Raw genomic sequence first — 15,468 nt, forward strand, 5'->3', positions numbered from 1 at the left:
GGACTGGCACGACTATCATTGACTTCATAGACAAGGTCAAGGGATTTCAGGAAAAACTCCATCTGTGGAAGACGAATGTCGAAGCGGGAGTGGTGGTCATGTTTTCTTGCACGGCCGATATTCTTCAGAAGCGTGAAAAGGATCCCCCAAGGGAGTTCATACAACTGGTAAAAGATCACCTCGCTTATTTGGATGAGGAATTAAATTCCTATTTTCCGGATCTCAAGGAACTGGATCTGAAAATGATTCGCAACCCATTTCGCATGAATGCATTGGATTTGCCACCTGGGACAGGACTGCAGGAAAGCTTGATTGATCTCCAGAACGACTCCACAGCCCGAGATCAGTTTGACGAGATGAATCTTGCAGACTTCTGGTGTGGAATGTTTGGGTCTTACCATAAGCAAGCTGCCCTGGCTGTTCATTTGCTCATAGTATTCCCATCTACATGGCTGTGTGAAGCTGAGTTCTCATCAGTCATTATTCTAAAAACAGATCCCTACTGATCCCTACTGGATGTTGAACATGATGTTCGGTGCGCTTTATCCAAAACAAAGCCTGACATCGACCTGCTTGTGAGCAAGAAGCAGGCTCAACCATCCCATTGACTGGACATTTTACACAATCAAATAGGTACTTACTGTATCATTATTTTGTTCAGATCAGATTGCTCAATGTCATAGTTGTGAATTGTTAGTATTGTTTAACTCCCCATTGTCGTATCTGGATCGCAAATAAACACTATTTTAGGTGAATTTTGGTACAGTGGTACTCGGTGGGACCACGAACATGTGAAATGATACCTTGTAAAAAAAAAAAGGTTGGGAACCCCTGCTCTAAATGCTGATACGAGTGTCAAGCGAGGAAGCGGGACACACCATTTTGAAAGTCTATGGTATGACTAGGCCACGATCAGAATCAAAGCGCTGGCCTCCCAGATTCACAGCATACACTCCAACCACAATGCCACAGAGTCTTTCTTGTCATTTTATAAAAAAAAAAAAAAAACACATGACAATTTCAACATCATTTGTACCTCTTTCTAACACAGATGATGGTACAATTTTTGATATTTCTATGGTTCAGAGCACATGCTTTCACATGCATGCAATCTCTGCTTTATTCCAAACGTGACTGCTCTGCGCTCGGTGGATTGCACGGTCCCATACAAAACACACTGAATGGTACCATTATTTAGGAATGCATATCTTTGGTCCATTTTTTTTCTTGTAATTTAGGCCGACACGAGCATTCCTTCAGAAAATGTCAAGCACAGCCTTTGTACTTAAGAAAGAGAAAGAAAGGGATATTAAATAAATAAATAAAAACGGGAAAAATGAAAGGAGAGACAATGAGACAGGATAATGAACCTGGCAATGTTGGACTTCATCAGGAAGCACATGAATGACAGACTTGGGACCACCATGCGCTCCAAACAGGTCCAACTCGTCTATGGCATCCAAAGCAGCCTAAAAAATAAAAGGAAGCAAGACAGAGCTTTCAACATGGCACACCCTCACCTCGGTATGTCTCGAAGATCCTTTCCACACACTGGGGTGCTGTAAAGTAGACAGTCCAGGTGTGCTATATTTAGGTAGGCCACCTGGGAGTGATACATGTGCATGCAGATTGACTGAAACAGACACCAATATCTTCTCCCTTTTGAGTGAAGCCAACATCAATTTCCAATGAAATGATTTTTAAAAACCCAGAATTCTCAAATAAAGTTTAAAACAAATATCAAGCACCGATCATGTGACGCACGCTTGTGGCAATGCAGCTACAATTAAAGCACTCAAAGTAATCATGTCAGTTGTTCGCTCACACAAGGGCAGGTCCTGAAACTTTTTGACAAGTCCTCATATATGTAATTACAGATCAGCAGATTCTCATCAAGGTGAACCAACTTAGACCCTCATGTGATGGAATATTGATCTATCAAAGGACACATTTTCACGTACAAAAAGAAAAGCTCACAATCCGGTCGCAGGTGCTGTGAAGCTCCAAGGGAAATATGGGAATAGAATCCTATCCTGTCTCGTATAAATGGGTGAGGAGCGTGTGTGTGTGTGTGTGTGTGTGTGTGTGTGTGTGTGTGTGTGTGTGTGTGTGTGTGTGTGTGTGTGTGTGTGTGTGTGTGTGTGTGTGTGTGTGTTTTCATAAAGCAAAACATTTTCTCTTTGCCAACTCCACTCCCCCACCCACTTGTGTCTCATCCTCGCACCACCCCCACATACTACAGAGCAGCATGAGGCATGCTTTTTGTGTCTATTAATTACATACTATTGGAATATACCTTTTGACTCTTCAGACTGCTGAGACTCCATTCGACCTTTAAAGACCCTTTAAGATCACCAAAACCCTAAAATACCTCGAATTATTATTACTACAAGAAGCACCCACTCCCAACGGGAACCGTCAAGGGGGTCATATTATTATTATTATGCCTATTTTACTCCAAGGGGTCCCAGGATTACACACCAAAAAATGGTTGCGATCGGTTCAGCAGTTTTTGCGGTACCTGGGAACAGACAGATGGTGAATTATAGTAAGATTAGGGTTCCAAGACTTCCAAGCTGGGAAACCTTTTGTTTTTGTTCAAACTTGCAAAAACACCCAAGGCCATGAAGACTAATTAAAATTTGGTCCAATGGACCAACACACCACCTGGTTTTATAAAATAAGGCAATGTCTGTACGTCTGTTATTTATAGAATCCGAAACAACTTGGCTGATCCCAAAATTTTGCATTTATGCTTGGGTAATCCAAAGTCAGGTCAAGGGCATTCAATAAATAAATTAATTCCACTCCCCCTCCCCATTTGTGAGTGTGGGGGGAGATGACTTGCGATTTTCACCTGTACACTTGGAATAGTGGAAGTGGTTTAACCACTGACCCCTGCTGGAGAGAGGGGGCATTGCAGGTGGGAAATGTCAATTCTAAAAAAAAAAAAAATCCACTCGCTCCTGGAGGAGCCAGTAACAACAAAAAAACACTTCAAACTCGAGTATTCTGCCTCTTGCACAACAAGAGGCAGTGCTTCTGACCTGTAGGGTAATGCTCATTTCTCAGGACAAATATTTTGTCTGTCGCCTTGCTTTGGTACAAATACAGCATTGACCTACAGAGGATACGGTACATTTGGCTAAAGAATCTCCTCAAGGAAAGCTGGCAGAGTGTCCCTGCCGATGGCACACAGTTTTCCATTCCTCCCCTGATGAGCTCTTGCTGGTCACAGATAAATCACGTTCTTGTTCAAGCTCGAGAAAGCCCACATTGCAATGCAAATGAACACAGTAGATGGTTTCTAACCTTGGCCATGCCGATAGAACTGGCATTCAGCTCAGGAATTCCCTGGTTTGTTTTATCACCTCGCTCCCACATGCCATAATCCTGCAACACAATGGGATCGGAGAACAGCAATTCATACATTTATGACCACTTTACAATATCATTTCATGTCTGCCCTTTTCACATCAGGATCCACCTCAATCATAATTTACCAGTCAGATCTGCACCCAGGTAATGGGAAATACCAATATACCTCTCGAAAGACCAATTTATACAGACAAACTAATTAAAAAGGTACAAGCACTTCAATAAATTAATGTGAAGGATTTTTTGTTTTAAATAATTGTTTGTACTAACCAACCGCTATCATAATATTGCCTGTGGCTGTCTGGGGTTTGTTGTAAATCTATTTTAAATGCTGTTCTTTCAGGAAGTGTGAGACTAATAAATCACCCAACAAGTTCCCGGAATCTATTCTTTAAATGCAGAGCGTCTTGGAGGAAAAATAAATTATTCGGCTAAAATATTGACTGATTTGGAGGATCGATAACAAAAAAAAATCTCCAAAATCTCCCAATTGATTGGAGATTGGTAAATCTGTTGCTTGTTGGTCAAACTTTACAAAAGGTAAACTGAAACCTTCGGAATGTTTTAAGCATCTAAAATATCATGGAGGTTCACATCCGGTTTCCAATGTGACAGCTTTTCTGCTCTACCCTACCCTACCAGATGTGACGTGTGCATCAAAAGCTAAATATACCGTTCCAGATTTGGTTCTGTTGCCGTTGATTGTTTTTCGTGTTGTGGTGTGCTCATTGCCGCGTCTTTTGTGTACCCGTTTGGATATTTCGATCTTTTTCGTCTGCCTTGGCTATCCCACCTGTTTGTCATTCTGTAATCCCATAGTCTATCACCATCCCTATTCTTAAATAAAAAAAAAATAAAAAAAAAAAAACCAACAACAAAACAAGCAAACCGTTTTATTGTACACCGCTCCTTCCCAATTCCATATCCAGGTGATGCATGACGCAATCCCCTGGCGCTGAAGGGAGTACTCAGTTTTTACTCTGTTTGTTTTATTGTTTGTCCGGGTGATATCTCAGCCATCCTTTGAGATAGGAAGCTGAAACTTGGAGACAAAACTGAAGATGTGCTTTAGCAAAAAAAAAACTATTTTTTTTGGCAGCGTCTCGCATGGCGAACACTGCTCGAAGAGAGCTCGGCATTGTTATTCTTCTTCTTCTTGTGAAGACAAAACCTTTTGGACTCGGATCTTTTATATACAGGATCCAGATCTCCTTAAATGATAAACACCTGTACACATCCTCGCATTGAGGGTGCCTTTTGAGAGCGTCCATCATGAACTTTTAAATATATTCTGACATTTGCTTTTAAGTTTCGAAAAGTTCACGTTACTATTTAAAGATTATTCCATTTAATGTGTTGTAATTTCGTAAATACATTATTTTCTCATCATGAATGAAGATCGTCCATGACGGACGTGACGTGACGAAATATCGGAAGTTTTTTTTAATTTTTATTTTTTATTTTTAATTCTTCTTCCTCTTCTTGTTCTTCTTCTGGTGAAGACAAAACCTTTAGGACGTGGCCCTTGGACACATTTGTCCTCGTTTTATTAATAGATTAATTACTTAATTATTAACGATTTATTAATTACTTATTGATTTTATTTCTCATATGGACAATATCACAGGTACCTTTTGAGCGAGGAAGCTGATATTTGGACACCAAAGTGAACAAGTGATTTGGCTATAAAGATCATTCTTGATTTATTGATAAATCAATTCATCGATCAATTATTCATTTTTCGATCAATTACTTAATTTTCAAAAAGTTACAGATTCAGATGAAATGGTGCTGGTTGAAATATGCCATTCGGCAATCGAATGAGAAATCAATTCTTTTATGATTATTTATTTATTATAATTATGCAATTAATCAATCAATTATAATTGTACACTGCTCCCTCCCAATTCTGACTTTATGTGTTGCTAGGCGGCGTCATAACCAAAGGCTCCCCGGCGATGTCACGTGCTGGAGGATTTGTTATTTATTTATTTGGCATGGAGACGGTGTACTTTGAATGTACCACTACTCGTTTGAATTTATTTTGATGATCCATTATATTCTGTGTTGGCTACGTGTTCAGCACGTTACTCTTCAGCTCATTCTCTACCCTTTCCTTTCCTCTATTCACATGCCCTCCCTCTAGGGTTGTGACTCGGTCGCAAAAACTCAGTTCGGATCTGGCTCGGTAATTTTGGCAATAAATCTGTTGGGTCCTGGATAAGTTTGCAATGGAAGAAGCACATATAAATCAATCACATGGGGAAGCATGGACTCGACCTAAACTGCACTGACAGGTTCAGCTGGCCACAGCACTGCTCGCATTACAATACGACGGCCAACGCAGGAAACGATAGCGATGAATTAGTTACTTGATAGTACAAAGTTTATTTACATTCCCTTCATCTGATAACCCGTGTATAAATGGAGCCGAGTTTCTCAGTCACTCTTCATTCCAACGGGTTTCTGCTGTCGTAGGATAAAAGTGGTACCATCGGAAAGCCAATAATCGATTTATTTAAAAGAAAAATTTGTTCAAATCAGAACAAACTTTCCTGTTATAAAATCCTCTTTCCAATTTGAAGAAGTGATAATAATGGTTATTTCACACAGTGGCTCGAACGGAAACATTTGTTATTCTACCAAAGCAGGAACCGTTTCGAAGGACACGGAAAGAGCACACACAAATATATGTAGTAATATTTCTTGAAGCAACAGAAAAATATATAAAAGTACACTAAAGGAACACACAAACAACAACAACCATGGCCGATCGGAGTGGATCCAGAGCTTGCCGTGTCATGAGACCCGTGCTCACAGCTAACTCAGAGCTAGACAGGTAACAGTTACAGTGCCCGATTACGATAACATTTTACTTTCAAATTGACAAAGAGAAACAACATGACACTTCTACAGCACATCTTATTCATATACTAACGCACATTTCCACCATACACATTTGTAAAATACTGCAGTTACTTCATTTCATGTGACAGGAAACTATCCGAGTTGATGGCCAAACCCAGCTGAACTGTGACTCTGCTGAGAAGAGTCGAATTTGAGTTTGGGAACAGCAACAGCTCACTCACCACCTTTCTTCTCAAATCGAGCAATAAATAAATAAATCAGCCATAGTCACTCGTTCTCAGCTCCTTCCTGAAGATATTCAGTCACAAAACTATTTCTTCTTTACTCTCATCTCCCCTTTTGTTGCCTCCGCTCACACTGCATCAAGTCAAATCTTTGAAAGGACAATTTTTTTTAACTTTACAGCTTTCCTACACTGTCATTTCCAAATGTTTTTCACCCATGCAGCTTCCTCCTATTCCTTTCATTTCTGTTTCATTCCTGGATCACTCACATATCTATGTCCGTCATGATAATGTAGCACTAGCACCGTCTTACTTCGTATCTTTAATCACCCTTTCCACCATCACAATCCTGACGTCAGTCTTCGTCCTGCCAACCATGGTAATGTGAAAACAAACCTGTTTTGTAGTGTATGGGGTTACGGTGGTGAACCCCTCCACGTCAGTACCCTCCCTGACATAGTTTCCTGCAAGCACTGGTCATCTTGACCCTGCCCTTTGCTCTATGTCACCACATTCCATGTCCCTCCCAGTCACATGATCCCTCCCCCCCCCCCTCACTCCACCTATCATTTGCCAAACGTCACCAGCAGTCGATTTGGAAGTCAGCGAAATTCCACCCATTGTAAAATTTCTCACCGCGACTTTGTAGGCCGCCTCGATGTAGAAAACTAGGTTCTGCACAAAAGCCACCTCGTCCAGTGTGAAGATGATCCGCAGGCCTACAGGAAAAATGAAAACCAAAGAGCGTTTTTCCAAGAATATAAAAAGCCGACGACCGACACACTTTGCAAACAAAATTAGCAATTGTGTTGTAATGCCTTAATAAGATGCACAATGGGTCCATTTTGATTAAACAACAAAGTGATTTTTGATCAGGCAGGCCATCACCATCCAGGAAACAAAACAGCCTGTTTAGCCATCCCACCTGAGCATAAAGCACTTAATCCTGCGATCCCAGGTTCAAATCCCTCACACTGTGTCGACATGTCCATTTTCACTCAAGTGTTCACAATTCAAGTGAGAGTATGCAATACATACTGATGTCCCAGTCCTTAACTGTAGAATCACCCCTTGCTCCTCCTTAAAAGTCTCCCTCAACTACATGTGGATGAAGACAGAGCATTTAACAAGGAAGATTCTTGAGAAACATGAGAGACTAACAAATCATCCAATACATTCCCACATCCATATACATATATCATGAAACATAACTATATATATATATATATATATTACGGCTGTGGAAATTCACAAACCACCATTCAGGGCCCGTAGGTGAGATAACTCTAAGTACATGTGTAGTTAGCCCCAAACGCGTTGTTTAGAGGGTATTTTTGTGATTCATTCGGGCTGCGACGCTTTGAGATAGCCGTTTTTCTGTTCTATCTTTATTTTGAACCAACCACGTCTCAACCGCCATCACACAACAACCACCACGCCAGCCATCATCACCAACTGCAACCATGCTCCAACTCTCAGACAACAACAACGCCAACAGCCATGACCTTCACAACTCAATCCCGCAAACATCGCATCACCATCATTCCCAAACGGCACCATAACCATCAAACCACCACCGATAAACCCTCCACCACCCTCACCTCTCTCCTTCTACGGCCATTCCCGCACTACCTGTGAACACAGAGCGTCAGGCTGTCTTGGGCTCGTTCAAGATACGCACCGAGCCGCGAGTGCAAATAGCGACCTTTCCTAGGGAGAATTCGGATGAAGAACGCTACACGCCCACTTCTGATCTGTCCAATTAGCAAGCGCCGAGTGGCTTGGCGCCGCCTCCAGGCGCGTCTGTGTGAAATCGAAATATGCAAATTCTAGGATCAGGGGAGGTTCATGCCCACTTTTCCTCCGTCCAATTGGCGAGCGTGGCTCCGCCCCTGAGGTCATCCTGATCCGGAAATTTGCATATTGTTTTATCCTGCCGGCCTATAAAACGGCGAGCGCAAGGCAAATCGTGGCAGAGCGTGGCAGCGGCAGAGCGTGGCAGCGGCAGAGCGTGGCAGCAGGCAGAGAGGGAGTCGAGTCATCGGTGTGGCATCGAGTGGGTTCTGAAGTCGGCTGTGGAGAGTTGCGGGAAGAGGCAAAGGAGCTTGGGTCCGAGGCGAGAAGGACGGTGGTCGGCGACGAGGTCGCGGTGTGATCGCTCATCTCGGGACCCAAGCCAGCCAGCAATTCTCCTCCCCCAGGGCATCAACAATTCCCCCTTTCCCCCGCGCTGAGATAGTGCAACAAGGGGGCCCCGTTCCCACCCCACCCCAAACATCGTGCCAACGAAACCCGCCAAGGAGCACAGAGTTGGTGCACAGCCACGCGGCCACATCTGAGGCTCGTCCGCCAACGAGTCACGAGGACGCGGGTAGGACCCCCCCCCCGGTGTCGCGGGCCTGGCCGCTCCTTCAGGTCACACGCGCATATTGGCCTACAGGCCCGTCTGCCCCCCTTGTCTATGAGGGTGGCTTCTTTCCTTTACTTTTGAGTAAATGTGTGTTGGCGCCGTCTGTAAAGTATAACTGTATAAGTGTTGCCGTGTGTGCGCGTCGTCGGTAGTAACTCTGCGTCGTTGTTTCTTTTGTTTTAACTGCTATAGGTGCATTTTGACAGTTTGGCTGTATATGTGTGCTTTCCGTGTGTCGCGTAATAAATGTGTATTGTGTGAACTGTTTTCCCGTTTCGCTTCGGCTTTTCTTTAATTGACCCTCCATCCTGCTTCACATAAAGGGTTCGTAGTGGGCTTAATACGCCCGATAAGTAATCGGAACTGTTGAGGCCGACGATAACACCTCTCGGTTATCACTGTAGCATGGAACGGACCGCTTAAGCGGCCCGTGTCTGGAGTCGACCTGCGGCGAGGTGCGATCGCCTGGTCGACCATTCGCGCAGGTACTTAGGTAGATCGAATTTGGCGAGTGACCCTATCCTGCGCGGGTGGGCAATTGGCACGATCGTGGAGAGGTTAAACCCCCACCCGTGACTAGCTCCCAGCGTTGTCCGAGAGGGTCACGACTGAATTGTCCGTTCCGGTGGGCGAGGCAGCCGCCATTCGAGTCGAGCGGCCGATCGCACGCCGGCGGGCACGAATTCGCAACAATATATTAGGGTGGTCCAAAATCATAAGGGAAAAATTCTAAATTTGAATATTCTTGGGGCATGTTGATTATTTTGTTCTACCTGACTAGAAAATACTCCTGGCCAAATTTGCCACAGTTCCAAAAATATTTAGGGGTCCATCAAGAGGAAGGAAGTTGTTACATCCGTTGGGAGAGAAGAAGACGTCAGTGGGAGAGAGGGAGACGTCAGTTGAGCTTTCGGTTCGCTGTCGGTCGGTGTTAAAAGTACTTTTATTTTTCTTTTTTATCTCTAATTTTTTTCTTCTTCTTTTTGATTCCCAGAGTGAGTGAGTATGGCGTGTTCTACATGGAAAAGCACGGAACTGTTCCTCTTGGATCAACCATTGGAGAAATTCACCGACCGCCAGTTGCCTACTGCCCACTGAGAACATTTTATGCTCTTTCCTTTCATTTTTCCTATTAGTATTGTGACATTATAATGAATCCGTTGAGAGACTTTGATGGACCCCTAAACCTCCTCCAAATCTGCTAATTTTTTGTTTCTTTGCGTTTTTCAACGTCAGGAACGATTTGGCAAACATGCCCGTGAGAGATTCGAACTTTCATTTTTTTGGACCACCCTAATATTATATATATATATATATTAACATGTCAACTCTGTTTTAAATTAATGTATACATGAATGCGCAGGATACTGATCACACACAGACAAACCACCCTTATAAAGAGTACAGATAAGAAAAGTATTGCAAATGACAACATACAGATTGCACAAATTATAAAACAGGAATAATCATCTGTCAGCCTGGTGTTGGCTTAGCAGTTAGGGTGGTGAGCTTGGGACCTTAGAGTCCTGAGTTCGAGCCCTGATCAACTGTTGAATTAACACCAGGTGGGGTTAACTCAGCCTGTCATCCTTCCGAGGTCAGCGAAATGAGTACCAGTGCACCGGGGTAATAACCATTCTGGGTAACCTGTGTCAGAGTGGCGCCCCGTCCAGGACTGTACTTCTTGCCAATGAAACTGCCTCGGCAGCCCTATATGCCTTTGGCATGAAAGGAATGGTAATATTATTATTAAGCTCCGCCATCGAAGATGGACAGAGGTTACTGTTTTCACCCGTTGTTTGTTTGTTTGTGAACAGTATTACGGAAAAACTCCTGGACGGATTTCGACGAAACTTGGTGGGGGATAAGGTATGGTCCAAGGATCATGCCATTAGATTTTGGACTTGATCCAAAGTCCAATATGGCCGCTATGGTGGCCATTTTGAAAAAAATATCTGAATTTTTTTTTTTTGCATTTCTACATGTTTTAAGTGATTTCCAACAACAACAAAAAAATGTTAGAGAGAAAAAAATTCGATTTTTTTTGGCATTTCTACATGCGCGTCGATCTAGTTTAGTTTATTCAATCGTGGTTCAGTAAAGTCTGATCCGTTTTGACCTACAATGAATAGGATACCAGGTTCACATAAGTGACCCAGCAGTATTGGCGGCGGAGGTTTTGCACTCTGCCGAGTGCTCCCCCTCTAGTTATTAATCATCTGTCAATTGGATATATCCAAGGTAAAATAAAAATAAACTAGAACTACGTTGTCGATGGCACACCATCGCATATTCCACATGCACTGCTTTGTCCCATTCACGCGACATGAAATTTTTTCTTGCAAAATGGATTGACTATTCTTTTCGAATTGATGTGCTTTATGACCAAAGACTTACTATGTTTACTAAGTCAGAAGTCATTGCAAGCATATCAACATTTCATGAAACATTAATTTAACACTGTCCAGCAATATAGAACTGTGCATCAATTTTATCATAGGAATGAACTGTTTAATATTAATTATAATTATTCATAATCAATTGGATAAATACAGTAAAACCTGTGACTGTTTGTCACTCATGGGGGCCACATAAGTAAGCTCTTTATAAAAGAATTTACCATGTGCAATGGTAAGTAAATATACTTTAAAAAAAAAAAAAAAAAAAAATCAACCCCCATGACCCCACCTCCTCTGGCCCAGCCCCAAGGGGTCATATCAAAAATCCAACAGTGTTGTGCACTTCCCCATACATATATCTACTATATCCCAAAGTTTCAAGTTCATATCTCAAATGGTGTAGAAGGAGCTGTTTTGACCTCCTACCTTCCAAGCACCCTCTGATCATCATGTGTTTAAAAAAAATATGTTGTTAAATGTATAACTCATGAATATGTTTGATTTAAAAAGCTATGACAAATTTTTTTTCTTTTTAAAAAAATCGACCCCCATGACCCAACCCCTCTGGCCCGGCTCCGAGGGGTCATATCAAAAATCTGAAAGTGTTGTGCACTTCCCCATACATATATCTACTATGTCCCAAAGTTTCAAGTTCCTATTTCAAACGGTGTAGGAGGAGTTACAGGGTAAGACAGACGGACGTACGTACGGACGGACACAATCACAATATTCCCGCTTTTCTTCGAAAGCGCGGGAATAATATTGTTGCAAATTCGCGCCCGCCAGCGTGCGATCGGCCACGCGACTCGAATCGCGGCACGTCGCCCACCGGACGGACAATTCTGTCGTGACCCTCTCGGACTAACGCCGGGAGCTAGTCACGGGTGGGCCTTTCGGCCTCACCACGATCGTGCCAATCGGCCACCCGCGTGGGATATGGTTGTTCGCCAAACTCAACCGACCTAAGTACCCACGCGGATGGTAGACCGGGTGATCGCACCTCGCCGCAGGTCGACTCCGGACACGGGCCACTTAAGCGGTCCGTTCCATGCTATCGGGATAACTGAGCGGTGTTATCGTCGGCCTCGACGGTTCCGATTAATTATCGGGCATATTAAGCCCACTATGAACCCTTTACGTGAAGCAAGATGGAGATTCAAACGAAGGAAAGGACGCAGCGAAACGGGGAACAATTCAACATAATGCACTTTATTTACACGACACACGAAGAGCACACATATATCAATTTAAAACAAAAACAACAATGCAGAGCTAACCGAATACGCGAACACACGGCAACACTTATACAGTTTTACTTCACAAGACACAGCGCCACAAGATCCATACAAAAAAAACAAAAGAAAAGGCCACCCTCAAAGACAAAGGGGCAGACGGGGCCCGTGGGCCTTTATGGCGTGGGACTTGGCAGACCGAACGAGTCCCATGAGACCGTTGCAGGTTACCTGCACCCTCGCGGTGCGATGGTGGGCGAGCTCTCTCCGGCGCTCCTTGTACGAACGCGCAGGTCCGTGCAACACAGCTGGCAGAGCGGCACCTCCAGTTCACGTCCCTCCACGACGTCCGGACTCCCCACCGACTGCAAGCTCCAACGAGCGGTTCACTCTACGGACCGCTTCTCCAAGACCCAGACGGGCAGAAGACCATGAACCGCCGACTGATACCGACACTCACCGACCGCCCTGACCTGGCCTCCTCTGACCTGACTTCCTCTGGTGTCACTCTTTTTGGTGTCACTTCCGTGCGCCCTTTTATTTCCCCGGCACCCGGCCCCTCCCTTCGCGGCACGCGGGGGGGGGGGGGAGGGAAACATTCCACCAGAGAAATCGGGGCGGGAGCAAAGTTTCAACCGTCATTCTTGTTTACCAGAGAAATCGGGGCGGGAGTTGAGCTTCAACCATCATTCTTGTTTACCAGAGAAATCTGGGCAGGAGTTGAGCTTCAACCGTCATTCTTGTTTACCAGAGAAATCGGGGCGGGAGTTGTTGTTGTTCCCCTTTTGTGTTTGTGGAGATGTTTACGGTTGCTGGCGGAGTGGTGAGGATGGCGTCGTTGTTGAGAGGCAGGTGTGGTTGTTGTTGTTGTGAAGCGGCGTTGTGGTTGGTGGTTGTTGTGTGATGGTGGTTGAGACGTGGTTGGTTCAAAATAAAGATAGAACAGAAAAACGCCTATCTCAAAGCGTCGCAGCCCGAATAAATCACATTTATTCCCTCTAAACAAAGGGGTTGGGGCTAACTACACATGTACTTAAGGAGATACCTCACCTACGGGACCTGAATGGTGGTTTGCAAATTTCCACAGCCGTAACACTATAAAAAGCTCCAGATTTAAAATAAATAAATACATCAACTTGTGTTTAAATTTGACATAAATATCTTTGAATTCAATTAGACAACTTTATCAAACCATGTCGAAAACCAGTTGGGCGATGCTAGTCGAGCCTGCAAGCCTTGCAGCACACCTAAAAACCATTGGCGTTGCGGGCAAACGCACTCAGGAACAGGTGCAGATAACTAACTTAATCCACATTCAAGGTGCAAAATAAACTCGTGCTTGAAGTAGAGGTAAAAATGTTATGGTTACAATAGATAACCTTGTTGAATTGTGATTATATTAAAGTAGGTTACCAGGAGACGTGACATTAAAATTGTTGTTCGTGCGGACTCTGACAGAAAACATCCGGATTGATTAGGATACCCCCTGCCCATCCCTTTGGGAACAGGCGAGGCTAACCAAATGAAATGACAGTTATTAGACATGAACATAAGCCAGAAAACTTATTACAACTGTCTGAGTATGGAAGGACAAATCAGCGTCATTGTGCGTACTAACATTCACCCTTGGACAGTCACATCACATGTTTTAGATTAGATGGACAAATAGATCAAATGGCTAAAAATTCTGTGCCAGTTATATACTTCTCACAAGTTTAAACTTATCTGAGTCTAAACAAGTTTTTGGTTTTTATGCAGCTACACTATTCACTTCTGCCTATTGTCAACACAGCTTTCTTTTTTTTGTGAAGAGGTTTATGATTAGAAAAATTAAATGAAAAAAAACAAGAAAAGAAATACCATCGGCCTATTATATCAAAGAAGTTTCATTGAACGATTAGTGTTTGTTCAATAAAAGAGCACACAGTAGGATAAAGAAGGAAGTGGGGAAGGGGGAAACGGGGCATTTGATAAAATGTACATGGACTGTTTTATGAACAACAAAAAGCTTAATCAGTTAATAAATGGTGAAACAATCTCGAACCAAGATGATACAACAGTGCTGTGTTCGGCAGATTAAAATGATGGATCAGCTGGGGGTTGGGGGGGGGGGGGGAAGGAGTGGCGTGGGTGGGAAAACATATACTTCTGACAGGTCTACATGAGCTGAACAGACAATGTGCAAGTCCAGAAAGACAAGGCATAAGCAAAATAAGTTTCTTGAACAGTTCTAAACAAGAGTGTCTCAAATAAACGTTCCTTAAAAGACCTTGACCAGTACGCACCGGAAGCAGTCATCTGAGCAAGCATCAGGAGGTACAGTGAAGTGGCATCCACCTGCAGGTGGCCCCACTCGGAATCCCCTACGACAGGCGCGCACGTCCCTGTGTTGTACTTTGCGTGCAGGCAGTCTGCGGTGCTCTGGGTCAGCTTGAAGCGCTCTACCTTGTGCACCTGTTTTTGCAAGCAGCAAAGTTATAAATGGATCAGCTGCGGATTTTAATACAAGTCCGTGCCAGCAAATAATTTTGACACCGATAAAAGGAAGTAAGTGGATGTCATGCAGTACAATCTATAAAATGAATAAATAAATAAAACTGCATAAAACATCTGGAAGAGCCATAAGATCAGCAAGATAACAACACAGCATAGCGAACATCCCATCCACGACACACTTACAATATTAAAATATTAAATGTTATAAATAATAAATAAGTAAATAATGCTCATGTCTTTGCCAGAATTTTCTTCGCGTATGATTTTGCTGCAGCATCTGCAAGCTGGTTTGTAAACACCATTGATATTTTAGGTGATTACTCTAAATTCCACTCGTCTCCGAGTTAATAAGATGTAACGCAATGATGATCATAAACTGGATGTGCACATGCGGCGGGGAGAAGGACGGTGATCAAGGAGGCTGGCGGCTCTCACCTGTCCAATCATGCACTGCAAGAGAC

General features: G+C 43.4%; 1 protein-coding gene across 2 annotated transcripts in view; it reads right to left on the bottom strand.

Moving 5' to 3' along the window:
- Positions 1 to 15,468, bottom strand: part of PHKA2 (phosphorylase kinase regulatory subunit alpha 2) — a 79,275-nt gene that overhangs the window by 56,344 nt on the left and 7,463 nt on the right. For both annotated transcript variants that reach the window (XM_085859655.1, XM_085859654.1), the window contains exons 3-7: positions 15,443 to 15,468; positions 14,797 to 14,965; positions 7,107 to 7,189; positions 3,313 to 3,393; positions 1,371 to 1,469 (exon numbers count right to left, since the gene is read on the bottom strand). The exon at positions 15,443 to 15,468 is cut by the window's right edge and continues 22 nt beyond it. In XM_085859655.1, the coding sequence (XP_085715781.1) occupies positions 1,371 to 1,469; positions 3,313 to 3,393; positions 7,107 to 7,189; positions 14,797 to 14,965; positions 15,443 to 15,468 (458 nt within the window). The remainder of the gene's footprint in view (positions 1 to 1,370; positions 1,470 to 3,312; positions 3,394 to 7,106; positions 7,190 to 14,796; positions 14,966 to 15,442) is intronic.

The sequence above is a fragment of the Eptatretus burgeri genome, chromosome 16, assembly GCF_056783735.1.
Source record: "Eptatretus burgeri isolate ZD-2024b chromosome 16, Ebu_testis_v1, whole genome shotgun sequence".
In the NCBI taxonomy this organism is placed as follows: Eukaryota; Metazoa; Chordata; class Myxini; order Myxiniformes; family Myxinidae; genus Eptatretus; species Eptatretus burgeri.